This window comes from Rhinopithecus roxellana, chromosome 7 (genome assembly GCF_007565055.1).
Source record: "Rhinopithecus roxellana isolate Shanxi Qingling chromosome 7, ASM756505v1, whole genome shotgun sequence".
Lineage (NCBI taxonomy): Eukaryota > Metazoa > Chordata > Mammalia > Primates > Cercopithecidae > Rhinopithecus > Rhinopithecus roxellana.
This window is the reverse complement of record NC_044555.1, coordinates 59,838,358-59,858,610: the sequence shown is the minus strand read 5'-3', so window position 1 is coordinate 59,858,610 and position 20,253 is coordinate 59,838,358. Positions and strand designations below refer to the sequence as shown.

General features: G+C 42.1%; 1 protein-coding gene across 9 annotated transcripts in view; it reads right to left on the bottom strand.

Moving 5' to 3' along the window:
* Positions 1 to 14,777: 14,777 nt before the first annotated feature.
* GAB3 (GRB2 associated binding protein 3) overlaps positions 14,778 to 20,253 on the bottom strand; it is a 71,594-nt gene continuing 66,118 nt past the window's right edge. For 3 of the 9 annotated variants that reach the window (XM_030934152.1, XM_030934154.1, XM_030934153.1), the window contains exons 9-11: positions 19,412 to 19,528; positions 17,723 to 17,833; positions 14,778 to 16,424 (exon numbers count right to left, since the gene is read on the bottom strand). In XM_030934152.1, the coding sequence (XP_030790012.1) occupies positions 16,353 to 16,424; positions 17,723 to 17,833; positions 19,412 to 19,528 (300 nt within the window). In that variant the 3' untranslated portion in view covers positions 14,778 to 16,352. Of the gene's footprint in view, positions 17,834 to 19,411; positions 19,529 to 20,253 lie in introns of all 9 variants that reach the window. The other 6 variants (XM_030934155.1, XM_030934157.1, XR_004058378.1 and 3 more) reach the window with 5 other exon arrangements.

The following is a 20,253-nucleotide window of genomic DNA, read 5'->3' as shown; positions in this document are numbered from 1 at the left end:
AGTTCCCACCTATGAGTGAGAACATGCGGTGTTTGGTTTTCTGTTCTTGCGATAGTTTGCTGAGAATGATGGTTTCCAGCTGCATCCATGCCCCTACAAAGGACATGAACTCATCCTTTTTTATGGCTGCATAGTATTCCATGGTGTATATGTGCCACATTTTCTTCATCCAGTCTGTCATGGATGGACATTTGGGTTGGTTCCAAGTCTTCGCTATTGTGAATAGTGCCGCAAGAAACATACGTGTGCATGTGTCTTTATAGCAGCATGATTTATAATCCTCTGCGTATATACCCAGTAATGGGATGGCTGGGTCAAATGGTATTTCTAGTTCTAGATCCTTGAGGAATCGCCACACTGTCTTCCACAATGGTTGAACTAGTTTACTTTAGTTCCTTTAAAATGGAGAGTACTCCTTCAGCGATTAGAAGAGCCAGAAGACAGAAACAAAGAACTTCTGTTACTCATAGGTTATGGCGGCTACACGGAGGTCAATCAACATGTGCAGAGAGCGTGCGTGGACCTGGGGCACTTGCCTTTATTTGGGTCCAGGGAGGTGGTCAGAGCATCACAGTAGGGGGTGAGAAGATTGGAGCATTCGAAGCAAATGCCCAGAAAAAGGGGCCTAACCAAACTACAGGGACCTAACCTAACTTTACATTTGGTCAAGCAGCTGGGTGTGTGTGTGTGTACTGGTGAGGCGGCTTTTAGGGGAAGGAAAGTGGAATCGAAAGGCAGCGGTTGGGAACTGGGCTTAGGCTATTAACCAAGGGCATTGTGTGGCATCTGGGGACTCATGTCAAGACAACCAAATGGATGCCGGGGCAGCATGGTAATATTAAGCCTCAACCCAAAAGTGAAAAGACAAGCTGAAGAAAGTGAGAAAATATTTGCCAATCATATATCTGATAAGGGTTTAGTATCCGTAATACACAACACACTCCTAAAACTCAACTCATAATATACAACAAACTCCTAAAACTCAACTCATAATATACAACAAACTCCTAAAACTCAAGCAAAGCAATAAACAATTGAGTTAAAGAATTGACAAAAGACTTAGACATTTGCTTTAAGGTTATAACTTGCTTCTATGAGCTTTGCTGCCAAAATTTATGAAAGAGCTCTAATTAATTGGCTTAAGATATAATAAGTGCTTAAATCAATCATATTGTCAGAAAAGTGGAAACTTTAATGGCTTTAGGTCATCTGACTCCAATAATCTTTGAGAAATAAAGACAGTTTAAAGATTATTGGTAAATTAAATAAAAACTAATAAAATAAAAACATCTTCAAAATTTAGACATTCGGTCTAATTTAGGCAGGTCAGATACTGTTTGCTAGATGCTTTAAGTTTATAACTTGCTTCTATGAGTTTTAATAATTGTTTGACTTCTCTGTTTTACATCCATTAGATTCTAGGTAAGGCCTGAGGACATATGGAGTTTGCCAGGTTCCCTGGCTAGGCTGGGAAGAGTCAGACATTGTCTAAAGCTCGGTGTGTCTTGGTCCTGGGCTTTGCAAGCTGATACATGGTTACAATTGCTTACTTAACAGGTTTTTCACCAAAAATAAAAGTTGCTGAGAATTAACACTGTAACATATATAATTGAGACTACTGGAGAAACAGTTTGACATGCAAAGTGGATAAGGAAAGTGGAATGTGTTTCTGACAAAAGGTTATAAGAAGGCATGGATATATAGTTTTTGTTCAATGGAAGGCAATTTTGGCTAGTTCAAAAGTTTTGAAGCATTGTCCTAAGCAGGAAGAATAAGAGAATACTGAAAGTTTAAACAAGTTGTAAAATATTTGTGAAAGATTGATCTTGTTAAGGAAGTTCTATGGGTATGAGCAAGCTGTCTGAAATTTGAAGGGGATTATTTAGTTTTCCTGTAAATTAAACATTAAAATAAAAGCACATTGATGCAGGGCCAGAATCTGAGCCAATGTATCTGGTTTTCTTATAGCATTCGTCTTTTCTTTAACAAAAATTGTAAAGGATTATAAAAGTTTATGGAAATCTTACCTTATGGTCAAACGAATTGAGATTGGATAGATTTGTTTATAAGATTTTATTAAGAATTGGGTTAAAGGCCGGTCCTGGTGGCTCATGCCTGTAATCCCAGCACTTTGGGAGGAGTTCAACAACAGGCTGCGCAACATGGCAAAACCCCATCTCTACAAAAAAAAATTTAAATTAGCTGGGTTTGGTGGCCAGCACCTGTATTCCTAGTTACTCAGGAGGCTGAGGTGAGAGGATCAGCTGAGCCTGGGAAGTTGAGACTGCAGTGAACCATGATCATGCCATTGCACTCCAGCCTAGGTGACAGAGTGAGACCTTGTGTAAAAAAAAAAAAAAAAAAAAAAAGTGTTTAACATTAATAGATGGTACACTAATTCAAAGATGAAATTTGGCTTCTGTGTTGAACAAGATTTTCATGTACTATTAAAAGACAATGAAAGATTTTTGTTTTCCTTTTGAATAAATGACAGAAAAAAGAGGGGAAAAAAGACAGATTTAGTTGGCCTCATGCTACCTTTATTGGGTCTTGTTTAGAAAGCCAAGTCTTTCCTCTACCAACAAGTAAAGATTTTTGCCTTTTTAAAATTTTTGAGTTATCATTTTGTCTAAATAAATGACATATAGTAATCCGGGATTCTATTTTGTAATGTCAAGTGGTTAAATCTTTGATATGTAACAAAAGTTCCAAAGTCAAATTCTAAATTAAGTCCTTTTTTGACCTGGTCAACCCTTTTGGATATGAGATACCCTAAAGTCCAAAAGAGACATATTTGGCTTATTTGGTCTATTGAAGCCATATAGGAAACATTGTCAAATACAAAATGGTGTTAAGCTTTCTTTGGGTTATAATCATATAAATATATTCTTAGTATGTGTTCCAAAGTTGTATAAGATTCCTATAATCCTGATATGTTATCAGTAGTAATTATGATTGTTATGCTAAATTGTTTGTGCCACAGAGATGACCAGATTTCTTTGTTGTTTATGTCTTTAACTGTGGCTGTTCTGAGGCTCATGTCACCCATAATTGCTTTTTTACTCTGATTCTTTATAATCAGCTCTAAGACTCTGACAGGTACTCTTGAATGCAGGTTTCTGATAACTTTGGAGACTGTGATATTAGAAAAGAGAAAAAAATTTCCAAGACTCCCATGGAGAGCTAATGTGTTCATGAATATCCAGCAAACCTAGAGTTAATTACATAGACTGAACTAACAAAAGACCAAAATAATCTTTTTATGATTTCTTGTTTGAAATATTGCTAATTATTTTGTGTTTTCATGTACAGAAAAGCATAATTCTTTTGAGCTATTTACAGCTTTTAACAATTGGGTAAAGTACACTCCTGTGAGTGAAATTTGGAGTATATTTCTTTCTCTCTACCTGATTTATCCAGAATTTGAAAATGGTTTGTAAGTGTACTTAATTAATGGCAATGTGGTTACTTACATAAGTTCAATAAGAATCTGTTCTCTGTTGTAACAGGACACAATTAGAGACAATGGTTATTTCCCCAAGGCTTTGACTGGAATGGCATGCTTTTAGCTATAAACAGACTGCTCTAAGGAATCATGATTGATTTGTAGAGCTGATAAAAGCCCCTTGGAAAAACTGGCCTCATAGCTTGTCTATGCAGTCCCTATATGGGGTTCCTGACCTGTGGTAAGTAAAGAATGTCACTTTCCTACAGACCTAGGATCCCCAAGTTATCTTAGGACCTCGAAAGGAGAGATGTTTACCCAGTCCATACAAGTATTTGCAAGCACAGAAAAAACCATGCCTGGGCTTGAGGCCTTGAGAGGTCTCATCTAAGATTCCTTATGAATAAAAATTCCAGCAAAGCCGATTTTTAAAGGAACCTATTTGCCAAATAATTATTCTTCCTGCACTTTATCCAAATAATCGGGCCAAGCATCATAAGACTAAAATTTTGAAAATAAGTTTGTCCTACTATGATTTGTGTTTAGTAAGAATGGGGACTGGAGAGAGAAAAAATATGTTTCAGAAAAAACCTCTTGTTAGATTGTAGTCTTGTCCATTATCTTTGAGTTTTGCCTTTTAATATTATTATTACTTTCTGCAATGTGGACTAAATTGTGAATTCTTTCCAGACTATGAGTCCCTAAACTAACACTTTCAAATTTTTCTTCTATTTCTCTGATTTGGAACCAGTGAAATTACTGCTACCTCATTCCTTGTAATACAGATGAGAAAAACATGTTAGTCTGCCACCGACTCCCTCCTCTGTAACTAAAGACACTTTGAGTCTAAGATCTAGATAGGCTGTGCCCAACATTAACCTTTGTTTTTCTTTTGTTTCCATAAAAAGTGTCATCTCCTGGATGGGATGCAGCTATTTAACTAAACAGACCCATTCTCAAGAACTAAACAGGGCTTATGATCACCTTCATGAATACTCATAGCTCCTTTTGTAACCTGTTAAATATATACTGAGCCAAGTGGTCATCATCACAGGAACTCCAGTTACAATTGGCAGTGGGGAACGTGCACGATAGTTAAGACTAACTGCTGTGGATACATCCCCAATAATTAAAGAAATGCCTCGATAGCCCTGAGAGACATGCACCAACAAATCAAATCTATATCTGAACGAACATCATCGAGAGATCATTCGTTAGCATCCTGGATCAGATCTGGATCATCGTGGTGGCAGAAGCTACTTTCAACTTTCGCCCCGGTTGCAAGAACAGTCACACTTCTTTGTGGTAGATTTTTACTTCTGTTGCACCCTCTGTATGGGAACCAAGACAGGTTTTCCCAGAGACTTTCCAGATCTTGTACCATAATGCTCCAACAAATCCTTAGAATGCAATCATTACTTTTGCCTTCCCTGCACCAGACACTCCCTACAGGGCAAGCTCTCATCTAACCATGTACCTACTTAGAAGCTCCAAAGCCGGAAATCTCTCCCATCAGGAGATTGCCTCAAGAGAAAACAGTCAATTTACAACCTAAGGTATGCCCACCATGAAACTCTGTCCCATCTGGAGTGTATCTTGAGACAGCGGCCAGTTTACAACCTAGCTCTTTGTTCGCGACGGTGCCAGCTCGACCACCTGATAGACAAGGCACTGAGGAGAGAGTCACATAGACCCCACATGTGCTCACTCCCTCCCCTGCATACCCTTCATGCCAAGTCCCCCTTTAAAACCGCTGCTTTCAGTTACAGACATGATCATTGGATTGTGAGTCCCCTGGAAATCCACCAAAATCTCTTGTGGACATCACTGCATGTCCATATATACAAAGCAAGAGTTAAAGTCACATTTCTTAGTTTCTAAAAGCAGAGTGACCAGAGGCAATGTAGGGGTTCTCTTGTAATGATGTTGCAGCACTTAGCATGTTAATAAAATTAATACATCTCAAGCCATGTTGAATGTAATTGTTCTCTTTTTTACCCCTGGGGATTTTAGGATTTTCCTTCATCTCAGTAAGCATGTCAGAAAGATTGCTCATTTTATCTCAGATGTGCTGATTATAAAAGTAAGTTCTGATTTATAGGAAGCTGCTAAATATTTCACAAGCGTGTTCCATTGCTATGGAGATAGAAAATTCACAAGGAGGGACTGTATCCCAAATCTTTCCATTGTTTTATTAATGTAAACTCAAAGAAAATCACAGAGGAAGTGTGGAAACGTGTTCAAATGGGAAATGATGATCATGAAAAATCATATTGGAGTATATTTCTTTCTCTCTACCTGATTTATTCAGAATTTGAAAATGGTTTGTAAGTGTACTTAATTTATGGCAATGTGGTTACTTACATAAGTTCAATAAGAATCTGTTCTCCATTGTAACAGAACACAATTAGAGACACTATTATTCACAATAGCCAAGAGGTGGAAGCAACCCAAGTGCCCATCAGCAGATGATGCATTTGACGAGGACACATATTCTAACAAAATATGGATAGATAAGTGGTTACCATATTTGTGATTCGTACTATGTGTATAGCTTTACTGAGTATGCACTGAGAAAAGCACAGCGCACCCCTATCAATATTGGTCAAGATCTGTGTTTCTCAAGGTGTAATCCAAGAGCACCAAGGGTTTCATAGATCAGGCCACCAAGGAGGTAGATATTCCTACATTTCCACTTGCTTTTATTATTTTGGCAGGGGGTTGGGAGGATATGGTAAGATTTTATTTGAAGAAACTATCCCACATCAGAATTATTTATAAACCATCCATCCATTCCATGGCAATATTTTAATTGGGAATAACTAAGGGTAATAGATTTCAGTGTTAAGATACCGAATATATCTAAAGAGGTACATTCTGAGTACTGCATCTTTGTGTGAACATCTTAGAGGGTACTTACAAAACTTAGATGATATAACCTCCTACACACCTAGGCTGTATGGTGGAGCCTATTGCTCCTAACTACAAACCTGGATACCATGTGACTGAACTGAAGACTGTAGGCAATTGCAACATAATGGTAAGTATCTGTGTATCTAAACGTATCTAAACATAGAAAAAGTAAGGCAATGCGCTATGGCGTTGTGGCAGCTAAGGCGTCACTAAGGGACAGGAAATTTTGAGCTCCGTTATAAACTTATGGGACGGCTGTGGTCTATGCAGTTTTCCGTGAACCAAAATGTCATTATGTGGTGCACGACTTTATTAAAAGGAATGACTGTCTAACACAGTAAACCTCTGTAGACCCAATGAATAGGAAAGAGTGAAGAGCTTTTCGAGCAGTATAATGCATTAGTCCGTTCTTGCATTGCTATAAAGAAATACCTGAGACTGGGTAATTTATAAAGAAAAGAGGTTTAATTGGCTCACGGTTCTGCAGGCTGTACAGCAAGCATAACAGCTTCTGCTTCTGGGGAAGGCCTCAGGAAGCTTTCAATCATGATGGAAGGTGAAGGGTGTAGGGGTCCAGCCCCACAGGGTCGGTGGGTTTTTCTCCCCATGTGCGGAGACAAGAGATTGTAGGAATAAAGACACAGGACAAAGAGATAAAAGAAAAGACAGCTGGGCCCAGGGCACCACTACCACCAAGACGCGGAGACCAGTAGTGGCCCCGAATGCCAGGCTGCACTGATATTTATTGGATACAAGACAAAGGGGCAGGGTAAGGAGTGAGAGCCAGCTCCAATGATAGGTAAAAATCACGTGGGTCACGTGTCCACTGGACAGGGGGCACTTCCCTTCCTGGCAGCCGAGGCAGAGAGAAAGGAGAGAGAGAGAGAGAGAGAGAGAGAGAGAGAGAGAGAGAGAGAGACAGCTTATGCCATTATTTCCGCATATCAGAGGTTTTTAGTCCTTTCACTAATTTGCTACTGTTATCTAAAAGGCAGTGCCAGGTGTACAGGATGGAACATGAAGGCGGACCAGGAGCGTGACCACTGAAGCACAGCATCACAGGGAGACGGTTAGGCCTCCGGATAATCAGTCACGCCTTCCATGAGAGGTGGAGGAGTAGAGTCTTCTCTGAACTCCTCCGAGGAAAGGGAGATTCCCTTTCCCAGTCTGCTAAGGAGCGAGTGTTTTTCCTTTACACTGACACTACCGCTAGACCAAGGAGCCCTCTGGTGGCCCTGCCCGGGCATTACAGAAGGCTCGCACTCCTGTCTTGTGGTCACTTCTCACTATGTCCCCTCAGCTCCTATCTCTGGTTTTTCCTAGGTTATGATTGTAGAGCGAGGATTATTATAATATTGGAATAAAGAGTAATTGCTACAAACTAATGATTAATGATATTCATATATAATCATATCTATTATCTATATCTAGTATAACTATTCTTATTTTATATATTTTATTATACTGGAACAGCTCGTGCCCTCGGTCTCTCGCCTCGGCACCTGGGTGGCTTGCTGCCCACAGAAGGGGAAGCAAGCACATCTCACAGGGCTGGAGCAGGAGGAAGAGAGAGAGGGGGGAGGTACTACATACTTTTAAACAACTAGATCTCGTGAGCACTCGCTCACTATTGCCACACCAACACCAAGGCGGATGGTGTCAAACTATGAGAAACCGACCTCATGATCCAATCACCTCCCACCAGGCCCCACCTCCAACACTGGAGATTACAATGCAACGTGAGATTTGGGTAGGGACACAGTTCCAAACCATATCACATAGTGTTTGTTTGATATCTTAAAACTAGTATATTTTGTCATTTTGAAATACATTAGAGTAAGCAGGTGTGAGCTACACTAGGTGCTCTGGGGTCTCAATGTCCTGCCTGTGCGTGGCTCTAAGGCTTCTTTCCAAGTTGATGTGTGTCTGCTTCTTATATCTCTGTTCTTCAAATATTTCTTGCTCACACACATCTGAAAATATGTTCCAGGTGATTTTGCTATCAAGTGTGTAATAGTTGCAAGGGGTAAGGTATCTGGTCTAGTGTATATAGCACATGTGTTTGAAGTGCATTCTGTGGGAATGCTGGAGTCTACATTCAGCTCATCCTAATGACAAAACATGTATGCCAAGTAACCCACATCATCAGTAAGCCAGTCTGACTTTCTATGAGAGAACGTTGCACTTTGTTTTTCCGTGGCAATAAATGTGTTCATATTGTTCCATGACCACAAACTAACTTGCTTTTGATACATAATAGAGATGGCAGGTGGAGATAGATATAGAGTTGTTAACTGAAGCAAGATGGACATAGAGGCCAAAGAAAATAACATTTATTTGGGAAACAAAGAATTGCAATTCAGGTACACTGAATCAGGCCAGCCCTGATAAGGCAAGGGCAGAATAAATTTTATACAGGAGATTTCCACAAAAAGTTATTTTCTGAGGCAGTTCATTGGCTGTGCAGAAATCCCAAATTACAAACTTGTTCAGACTGGTTATTTAATGGGGGTACTCCCAGCTGAGAGACGTTCAAGGCTGGCAGATACTGACCTCAGTTGTGTATCAAACTCTACTGGAACATTCTGTGGTTTGAACTTTATCAGGTGTGAGTGCAATCTTCTCTCAATCTCCAGACTCCAGTTTACAAAGCCCTACTCTTAATTACTTCATTTTCTTTCATGATAGAGATAGATAGGACAGAGAGATGAAAGAAGGAAGGAAGGAAGAAAGGAAGGAAGGAAGGAAGGAAGGAAGGAAGGAAGGAGACAGGGATGGAGGCATAGAAGAAAGGAAGGGAAGGAAGGAGGGAGAAAGGAAGGAAAGAGGAAGGAAGGAAAGAAAGAAGGAAGAAAAGAAGGAAAGAGACAGAAAGGAAAGAAAGAAAGGGGGGAGGGAAGGAGGAAAGAAGGAAGGAAGGAAGGAAGGAAGGAAGGAAGGAAGGAAGGAAGGAAGGAAGGAAGGGACTTTTTTCCATGAGTGTATCATCTGGATGACTGTGTATGCTGTCCGTTCAGCAGTTCTTGAGGTGTTTTTAAATTGTGGTAAAAAAAAAAAAAAAAAAAAAAAAAAAAAAACACATAACCTAAAAGGTGTCATGTTGACCATTTTTATGTGTACAGTTTAGTAGTGTTAAGTATATTCCATCAGGCACACTTGCAGTCAGTGGACAGAACGTGCGAGGCTTTGCTGCTGTTATGGAATTGAGAACTTTTGTGCTTTGTCATCTGAGACACAGATAAAGCACTTCATAGTCCTGCTGCAGAGTCCACTGTATCTGTGACACCTGAGAGAAAACATCTGGCCATAAATTTATTGAGTCTGCTATTTGCATCTCTATTAGCTAAGGTAGGGTTTCTCAAACTGTTGATGGAGACACCTGGGAGGGGAAAGGGAATGAAATCCATGTAGTGGGTTGCAGTATGAGTATGTGCGTGTGTCTTGACAGAGGGACAGATGGGAACTACAGGGAATTGTTTCACCTGTTTGTTTATAAAGGCAATTACATCGGAGCTGAGGAAGGCATCTTCACTTTCACAGTCATTCTCTTGATATCCTGGTCTAATCCCATGGATAAATTGTGTGTGTGTGTGTGTGTGTGTGTGTGCGTGCGTGCATGCGTATTGACTCATGTTGAGACATAAATTATACACAGGCTCTGACCCACTAAATATTACCACTTGTTATTTATAATGAAAGTTAGATATTATGTTAAATGTGCACATGGGCATGTGTGTGTGTATAAATTATGTCTCTAGACTCCAAGACACACTCCACACTCATAGATCCAACTGCCTATCCTGACATCTGCAATTGCTTGAGAGATAAAATTAACACTCCAAAACTGAACCTCTAATCTTTCCCCACTTCCAACTCTTCTACACAGTGATTAATGACAGCTGTTCAGATCAAAAATAATATGCTGAATTCTTAGACTTTTCTCTTGGCCACACATCCCTTATACCACCTATTAGCAGATCCTTAAATTCACCTGTCAATAAAGCTGGCCTTGATAATATCTGCCACATAGTGAGGATTTCATCAGCTATAACATGCAAAGCCTTTAAAATAATATCTAGCTTCCATTAAAAATAACAAGTGGTAATATTTTGTGGGTAAGATCCTGTTGTAGATGTATCACCTCTTTTATGTCATCTAACAACAACCATGACTCAATAATCTCTAGGTATATTAGGGGCTGTTACAACCCTCATTTTGCAGTTGGAAAACCTCAAGGGGCACATGCACGTGAGTGGGCATGCTCTCTCTCACACACATGCACTCAAACTGAGGCATAGGAAGGTTGCACAGTGTCATGAGTCCCTAGGAAATGGACCCAGCTATAGGACTCTGCAGCTTTTGCATATACTAAAAATAATGATCTGCTTGGAAATCCAAGAGAATACTCCCATCCAGTTGCTTAGGTGAAAAACCCTGGAGTCATTCTTGACTCCTTTCTTATTCTCATCACCCACATGCAATCCCTCTGCAAATTCTGTCATTCTGTCTAAGCTATCCAAGATCCAACCACATCGCACCACTTCCACTGCTGCCACTCTGGTCTGAGCTACAACCACCTCTTGCCTATCTGAGTGCAATAACCTCCTACCTGGTCTCCCTATTCTAATCTTAATCTTCTTATAACATATTCTCTACAGTGATCCTTTCAAGTCGTTAAGTCCAATCACATGTCTCCCCTACTCAATTCCCTTCACTGGTTTCCTTCTCACTCAGAAGATAAGATAAAATCCTTATAAGGGCCAATAAGGCTTTACATTGTAATCTGTGAATCCTCCATTACCTCTCCACCTTCTCTGCTATACTCTCTCTTACAAACTCCATACCAGCCACCCTGGTGTTGCAGCTGTACCTTCAATATTCCAGGGTTTCTGCTGAATGAGGGCTTTTGCACACTCTGCTCTCTCTGCCTTTGGTGCTCTCTCAAATCTAACTCATGGCTGGCTGCTTTATCTCCTTTAAATCTTCTCGATTTTCATCTCCTCACCCTACTTCATCATGTAACTGCACCCCTCACAGACCAATTCACTGCCCTTTTCTTTTTGCCCATACTGCTTGCCACCTTCTAAAATACAGTATAATGTACAAATTTGTTTTGTATTTCCTGTCTCACCTCTGTCTTCGGTTGGTGGTCTAGTAAGTGTTGCGACATAACAAACCACCCCTAAACTTAGTGACTCAAAACAATGATGATCATTTGCATCTCCAGTTTGGGCAGCCACTGGGAGTAAGGCTCATGTTTGCTCCATGTGGCAGCAGCTAGGGTGGCTAAACCGAAGGCTGAAGGAATCTGCTTCCAAGATGTCTTACACAGGAAGGGGACAATTTTGTGCTGGCTGCCAGCTGGTAACACTCAGAAGAGTCTGAGGGCCAAGCAACTTGGTTCCTTTTCATGTGGCCTGTGCTTCCTCACAGCATAATGGCTGGATTCCAAGGATATATATATATATATATATCAGGTGAAAGATGTATCATCGTGTATGACCTGGCCCCAGAAGTCAGAGTCCCCTCTGCTGTACACCATTGGCCACGGCATCACTACCCAAGTTCTACTGGATGGGACATAGACTCCATCTCTTAATGGGGAGTGGCTAGATGCTGAAAGAGCAAGCAAGACAGAAAATATTGTTGCGACCATTTTTCAAGAAGGCAATGTATGAAAATTGGACACCCCAAAGGCTGAGAACCCCTAGTGGGGAAAGCAGAGCAAAGAAGAAGAATCCAAGCAAGGGTGCAATCCCAGAGGGAGGAAAGATTCAGCCAGGTTCCACAGGGTAGGGAGAGTGAATTCCGAGCCATTTCCAGCTCTCTGCTCTTGCAGGTAAAGCAGCTCCAGGAGCTGAGGGGCTATCCTCTGAGAAGGAGGTCCAGGGGTGTAGGCTTCAGAAGGAAGAGCACATGGAATCAGAGAAAGGGGTACCAGAGGACTTGGGCAGGGCACCAACACTGCCCACCACATCCTGCCAGAACAGAAGCTTAAGGAAAGACATATTTGTTTCACTCATTCTTATATACCCAGCACCAATAAGAATACCTCTTATGTAGCAGGTGATCATTAAATATTTGTTGAACTGAATGGAATTGTCAATGGAGATGAGGGCCTCGTGGATCTTACATGGACTAGGTTTCACACCTGTCACGCAGCGCAAGAAACTAAAAGACTTCAGTGGCAGCTGGAGGATGAGGGCTGCCCTTGCCAGAGCCCTCTTAATTGGCCCTTCATGCTGCTCCTGGATGAGCCACCAACCACCTGGACCTAGATGCTTGCATGTGGTTGGAGGAAGAACTAAAATCTTTTAAGCGCATCTTGGTCCTAGTCTCCCATTCCCAGGATTTCTGAGTGGTGTCTGTACCAACATCATTCATATGCACAACAAGAAACTGAAGTATTATACGGGTAATTATGATCAGTATGTGAAGACGCAGCTAGAGCTGGAGGAGAACCAGATGAAGAGGTTTCACTGGGAGCAAGATCAGATTGCACACATGAAGAACTACATTGTGAGGTTTGGTCATGGCAGTGCCAAGCTGGCCCGGCAGGCCTAGAACAAGGAGAAGACGCTACAGAAAATGATGGCATCAGCACTGACAGAGAGGGTCGTGAGCGATAAGACACTGTCATTTTATTTCCCACCATGTGGCAAGATCCCTCCACCTGTCATTATGGTGCAAAACGTGAGCTTCAAGTATACAAAAGTAGGCCTTGCATCTACAATAATCTAGAATTTGGAATTGACCTTGACACACGAGTGGCTCTGGTAGGGCCCAGTGGAGCAGGGAAGTCAAGTCTCCTGAAGCTGCTAACTGGAGAGTTACTACCCACAGATGGCATGATCCGAAAACACTGTCATGTCAAGATAGGGCATTACCATCAGCATTTACAAGAACAGCTGGACTTAGATCTCTTGCCTCTCGGGTCAGAAGCTCCATCTGGGAACTAACAGCTGCTACCCTGACCAGCTGCTTAGGACAGGACCCTGGGGCTACATTCCTGCATTGCTGCAATACTGCTCCCCCAGCCTCTCCCCTGCCCCTCAACCTGCCTTAGCTGCACTCTCTTATCTACAGCTGGACAGTAACTGTTTCCTGCCCTCCTTCCAGTTACATCTGTCCATGTAGGGACTCTGCTGGCTGTTCCCTCCAGCCCCTTGCTGGTTACCTTACTCTGAGTGTGATGCAGTCAGAGGCACCTGCAGGTTAGCCCAAGCCCTGGATTTGGCCCGCGGAGGAGCTTAGGATGCTCGTTTTCTGGGTTTTGGTGATGTTGGAGGAGCACCCCCAGCCCACCGCCCCGATTCCTTTTTGCTTCTGGTTTGGAGCTCTGGACCAGGACCTTTGTCCTGGTCAGTTTTTAAATAATTATTTAACAGTGTGACTTTTAGACCTGCGTGACATCTACAAAGTGCCCAATAAAGAAAGAGGAAGCCAAAAAAAGACAAAACAAAACTAAGTAAAATAGAGGTGTTTGACCATGAAACAAAGACCAAACAACAGTGCTTACAAGCAAAACGGCTCCCCTAAAGCAGAGGGAACACGTAGAGTTATTGTTTCGCCTTTCCCACTGAGGTCCGCTCGGAATCTGTGTTTATATGTGGCGGCAGAGTGGGGTCAAGATTCATTTTATCCATCTGGATCATTTTGTCCACCTGATCACCCTGCACAGCCATCCAGTCCCTGCGGCTCTCCAGCGTCCATGTATGTGAGGGTCTGAGTCTCTCAGTTGGCCTTATGGGCCAACCTGCTGTTTCTGTGGGTCGGAGACTTGGTCTAGAGTATGTGTGTAGGAAAAAAGTGTTCATGATTGGCCTCGTACTTCACCAGGGGTGAGGCATTTAATGCGGCTTTTTGTCCTTTCTCTCTGCCCCAGGATCCCCCAGGCCTGTTCTCTCTATGCCTTTGGTCTGTTTCCCCCAAATCTGAGCCCGTCCCCTCCCTACTTTGTTTGTCCTTGCTTCATGGCCTCGACATGCCACTGACCCAGCACCCAGGGCATCTGGGAGACTCAGCTATGGAGAAAAGGGAGGTGGTGGCAAAAGAGACGCCTGCTGAGGACAGGCAGGCCTAGGGCAGTTGCCTTCTCATGCAAGTAATCATGAAGGTCATGTTATACATGGTGTCAGGGAGAGCAGCTGATTTTAGTGTCAATTATAAAAGCTAGTTTCCAACGAAGAAATAAAGAAAATGACAAGATATGGTTTGGCTGAGCCGAAGCAGTATTGATTACAGACACCTGCTCAACTGTTTGCAGTGAAATAACGCGCACGTGAGTCAGGTTAAGTTTGTTGTACTTCAATGTAAAAGTGGTTATGAAGTCCATTTTCAAATATTCAGCTTTTAAAACATGATCCTTATTTATATTGGATGTCATCACTTAAATAAAAAAGAACTTAAGTCACGATTCCTCCTTATAAGACTTTTATTAATGCCAGAAATGAAACAGTAAAAACAAAATGAATTTGAAAAATCAGTGTGATTGGGGGTGCAGAGATGGTATGAACAGGGACTGAGGAAAAAGCCAGGTCTGAGGACAGCCTTCAGTTTCAACTTGGAACTTTTAAAGGTCATGATTCAGCTGATCCTGTGAAGTGGACTGTGCGGTGGGCAGGTCGCTTCGTGCCTTTAGAGCCAGGCTGTGTGCTGGACCTCAAGGCTCTTCCTTCCCCAAGGAAAGCTTAACTCCCAGTGCTCCTGGGTTTGTCACCTTCTGGACTTGCAGGCTTGAGACCCTTGGGTCCCCTGTCCTGCACTGGACAACTCCTGACTGGGAGGAATTTTCTAACACGATGAGACAGAAGAAAATGAAGCAAAAAGGAGCTACAGAAAACAAAGTGGGGTTAATCGCTGCGCTGCCGTTATGCTGACTCCCACATCTGTAGGTCTCTGCGATCATTTCTGCAACAAACATCAGGCCCTTGGTCAGAAACATAGCTCTCTCTCATACACACACATCGATCATCTCCACCAAAAGCAATCTTTTGACTTATGGTACCTTTGCTGGTGTCAGCTCAAAAACTACCTGTACTTTGTTTCCTTGAATCATTATGCTTTTGCATAGCCATCCTCTAACAGTTATCAAAGCAGGACATAATTGCATACACTCTGGAAATGAGGGGTGAGTCACCATTTTCAAAATTAAAATTTTAAAATTCTGACCCCTATCACCTTCCACACCTTTAATGCAGAGAGTGCCTATTCAGAGCATTCCATTTTTCAGTAATCACATCCAAACAGGTCACACTACCCATGTGTGTATTTCTTCATGCTATAAATACATTTCTGGAAATGTTTTGTAGAAACAGATTTCTTTTCTTTTTTGGGGGGGTCAATTGAGTGACATTTCACTACTGACATAATTTCAGCTATTCTTTTCTATCTCCAGTCTGGTGTGCTTCTTGACACTTGGGCCTACAATTTATTTCTGCATCAGCCTTTGTCAGATCATCAGTGACCCTAACACAAGTGCTCCACACATGGGAACTGGCAGTTTGAAGCCCTGGTTTCTTGCCTGAATCTCTTTGCAAGTCACATGGGGAAGAAGGCAGCTCCTCACCGGCTTTGGCTGTGTGTGGTGATGCAGAGCTGGCTGTGGGGCTTAGGGAGTGGGGAGCCCTCTCCTTGCTCTGTCCAGGCTCACTAAGGACTCTGAACTCAGTTAAAATACTTAGAAATTTTCCCCCACTTTGTCCAAGGAAGAAAATAATGTCACCAGAACCTGCTTCTTTGAAAATCAATATGGCTTCTTTGAAAATCAAAATGACTTCTTGTATGGTCTGAAAAAAGATGACTTTGGCATTTACTTACCTGTGGGGTGACTGGAAATCCTGAAATCCTGTAGCAAAGTCTACAACTGCCCCAACTGCACTGACTATCATGGGCCTGACTGCCAATTTGATCTATCCTCATAAAAAAGACAAAATCTCAGTCAGAATGCAGGACCAGTATCTGCTTAGTTTCCAGCTGTAGGTGCTCAGAAGGATCAAGAACAGACATGAAATAACATTTCATGCCCAACTAACACCTTCATTCTGGGTCTCCTGGACCCCAGGACCTGTAAAGGAAGGGGTGACATGACACCCTCATTATAAAGTGGGAGTGTTTGTACTCTCAGTACCTAGTTACTTCTCAAGCAGAGGGGAGCAATTGGCTGGGAAACCTAAGAATGGAATTCATAGGTTTTTCCTGGTCATTTTTCTCTATCACTCCAAAGCTTGGGCCCATCATAGGATAGCCAGGGACAACCTACGCCTTCCCCAAAGTGGTAAAAATTCCTCTGCTAGCATTAGCCAGCTCACAGGGAAACACACTGCATAGGGGACCATGAGAATGGCCTTCAGACTGACCATCAGTAGGTATTTCTAATTGTAACTACTGATGATAGAGTTCCAGTTGAACATCGCACAAAGAAACCGTCACTTGACATGCACACCTTTCAAGTATCAAAACACCTGTTCAGATCCCTACTCATTTTGTGTCTGCAGGTGTTTCCCACATGTCTCCAAGGCTCACCCAATTAATCCATTTTGTCAAAATCCTCAGAGGAAGTATGAGGTAGAGGAATGAGTTTGCAATTGGCAGCCTGGACAACTGTATTCTAAGCCGGACTCTGGGTCTTGGCTTTGTGATAATCTTGGGCAAAGCATTCCCTCCTCTAGTTCTCAGTGTTCTTTTCTTCAAAGTGGCATCAACGGTCTCTTCCATGCCTATCTTCCAAGGTCTTCTGGAGAAAACATGAGACGGTGCATGGGAAAAGACCAAGAGCAGCAGAATACCTGGCTACAGGTAGCTGCTTAATTGCAATGTCCTTAGAGCCACCAGTGTCATCTGATATACTTATCTCAGAGCCTGAGATCCATTGCCCCTGTCACTTGTCTTTCTTTGGAGATTGACATGACTAGTCTGCTGAAGTCCTTGGAGTAAGATTTTGCCACCATCACTGGGCTTGATCTCCTCAACTGTCTTCAGAGGCTGGAACAAGATGGTCTCCAGAGGCCCCTTTGCTAGGATAATTTATCATTCTCATTGAAGCACAGGAGACAGGTCAGAATTTCAGGTATTGGAGTCAAATGATAAAATCCTGTTGGTGGCAACACTCACTCCAATCTTTGCTCCGATAAGACAGGGGGGAGGCTAGATTCTCTCAGAGCCCCCTCAGGAAGGCAACTGCTTCCTTCTTTTGTTCCTTCAATGTATAAAGAGGTCTTCTTTCCTAAAGGTTCTGGCCAAGACGTTGAAAACTACACATTCTCTCTTGGTTTTGACCTGTGTTGACCATCAGTGTGTTTTTAGTTGAAAAGAAAAAAATAGAAAAAACTCAAACTGAGCCCCAAGTTTCCCTGTTTCTCATACTTTGGATTGCCTCTCATCCGTCCACTCCTGTTTTGTGCTCTGGAGAGCCTGTGTCTTCTGCTCATCCACTTGGACATAGTCTACTCTTTGTTCTTCTGAAAGGAGAAGTTTCTGAAGAAGGAGAACAAAAAGGTTTTCATTACATCTAACTTAAAATGTCAGGAAAATGTTTACCCTTTTGTATTAAATTACATTGTTAAATATTTGTTGCCCTTTTCTTTGTGTGGAAGCTTTATACTTTGTATATGCGCGTGTGTGTGCACAAACACGCGTTGTTTCCCTCAACTTTGCTCTAGCCACTTGACTTGCTTTGACCAATATAATGTAAGTGGAAGTGACATGGCCTGGCATGGTGGCATGTGCCTGTAATCCCAGCACTTTGGGTAAGAAATACCTGAGACTGGGTAATTTATAAAGGAATCTTTATAATTGGGTATTTCTTCATAGCAGCATGAGAATGGACTAATACACAGGCCAAGGCAGGAGGATCACTTGAGCCCAGGAGGTCAAGATCATTTTTTATTAAAAAGATAAAAAACAGCTGTGGGTGATGGTGTGCAACTGCAGTCCCAGCTACTTGGGAGGCTGAGATGGGAGGATACCTTGAGCCCAGGAGATCGAGGCTGCAGTGAGCTATGACCATGCCACTGCACTCCAGCCTGAGTGACAGAGTGAGATCTTGTCTCATGAAAACAAAACAACAATAACAAAAAGGAAGTGACATGTTCCAATCATAAGGAGAAAAGAGGTATTCTGTGATTCTGCAATCTCTCTTTTTCCTCTGCCAGGAAGCCAGCACACTTCAGATGGGGGCTGCTTCTCTTGCCTGGGCCCTGGACTGGAGATGACCTGGAACACAAAGGCTCTGGCCTGCAATAAAAGAGCCTTTGTGTTGAAAGTAGATGAGATTTGGGGGTTGTTTGCTTTGAGTGCATAGTCTACCAAAACTGACTAATGCTCCTTTTATACTTATTGCTCCCACCCTTCTTAACAGCTTTTCTCCAGTCTCATATCAGGTTTTTGGAATGATATTAAAAGCAGAAAAGAAGTAGGAGTTACCTCAGCAAAAGAGTAGGAAAGTCCTCCATTGTTTCCCATGCACTCATTCCTTACGCTGTACAGTGGGTGATACTAGTTCACAGCTATGATGACTTACCTGTATTAACTCAATTAATCCTCACAACAGTCCTTGACATAAGTGCTGTCATTTCTGATTTCCATTTTTCAGATGAGAATTCTACCCAAAGGGGTAGCTGCCCAACTTGGCATTCAAGGCCCCTTACTAAGGGGTTCCACTTCCAACTTACAGTTCTTTCCACTGCTCCCTCAGGTCTAACCAAACTAGGCTGCTACTTGTTCCCTAAACAGGATGTTCCTACACCTGGAGGGTCCTCTGCCTCACCCTCATTTCTGCCTGAGGCATTTTTCTATAAACTTTATGGTCCAAATTTTGAAGTGTGAATATCACATCTATTTATACATATACACACAAAGAACACACCCTAGAAGGAAATACACCAAGATTTCATTCTGTCTGGGAGATGGGATTAGGGCTGATTTTAATATTCTTCATTATACATGTCTGCATTTTTCACACTTTCTAAGGAGAATATGCATGATTTGATCGTCAGAAAAGTCTACGCAGAAATGGAATCACCTGGGGATTCTCAGACGCAAAGCCCTTCCTACCTGCTGCATGGGGGCTGGTGATGCTGAATTGAAGTCCAGGGCCAAATAATCTAGGCTGAATTTCTTTGTCCACGTAAAAGCACCACTGCTCAGGGAACTGGTTGTTCGGTGCTCCTCCTAGGAACCAACATCGCAGGAGTCAGGTTAATGATGTCTACCTGGGTTGCTCAAGGGAAGGAGGACAAGTTGTGGCTTCACCCAAGCAGATGCCGTCATATCGTAACAGAATAGTCTGATGAGACCTGAGTCAATCAGCCTGCATATCTGAGTGAGAACTGTAATTTCAAACAGAACATAGCCAATCTGGCCTTCACAATGAAACTATACCATTATTCACCATGGGAACAGTATGCCAAAATTCACTCAAAAAGGAATTTGCTTCACGAATCTGACAGGCCTATGACACTTTAGAGATTAAACCCTGACGAGATCAACTATACATATTAAAGTTCTCGTGAAGGCATCCCAAATGCATTTAAATATAATTTGCACAATAGAGTTATAACACAGATGAAACTCAGGGCCCAGCTTCAGAAGTGAAATGCTACCGATCTATATCTTTGAAGCTGTTTCCCCTCTACCATCTTTCCTTCTCCTCCCAAGAGGTAAAGCACTATCTTGAATTTTATGCTTACCACTCCTTTTACTTTTAAATATAGTTTTATGAGTATGCAAGTATCCTTAAATAACAGACTATTTCCTTTTGCCTGTTTTTGAATGTCATATCAACAGAATCACATTGCATACATTTTGGGTGGCTTCAGTTTTGTGTTCAATATTAGGTACTCCACATTCACTTGTGTTGATGCATTAGCCCTATTTCACTCATTTGCACTGGGTCA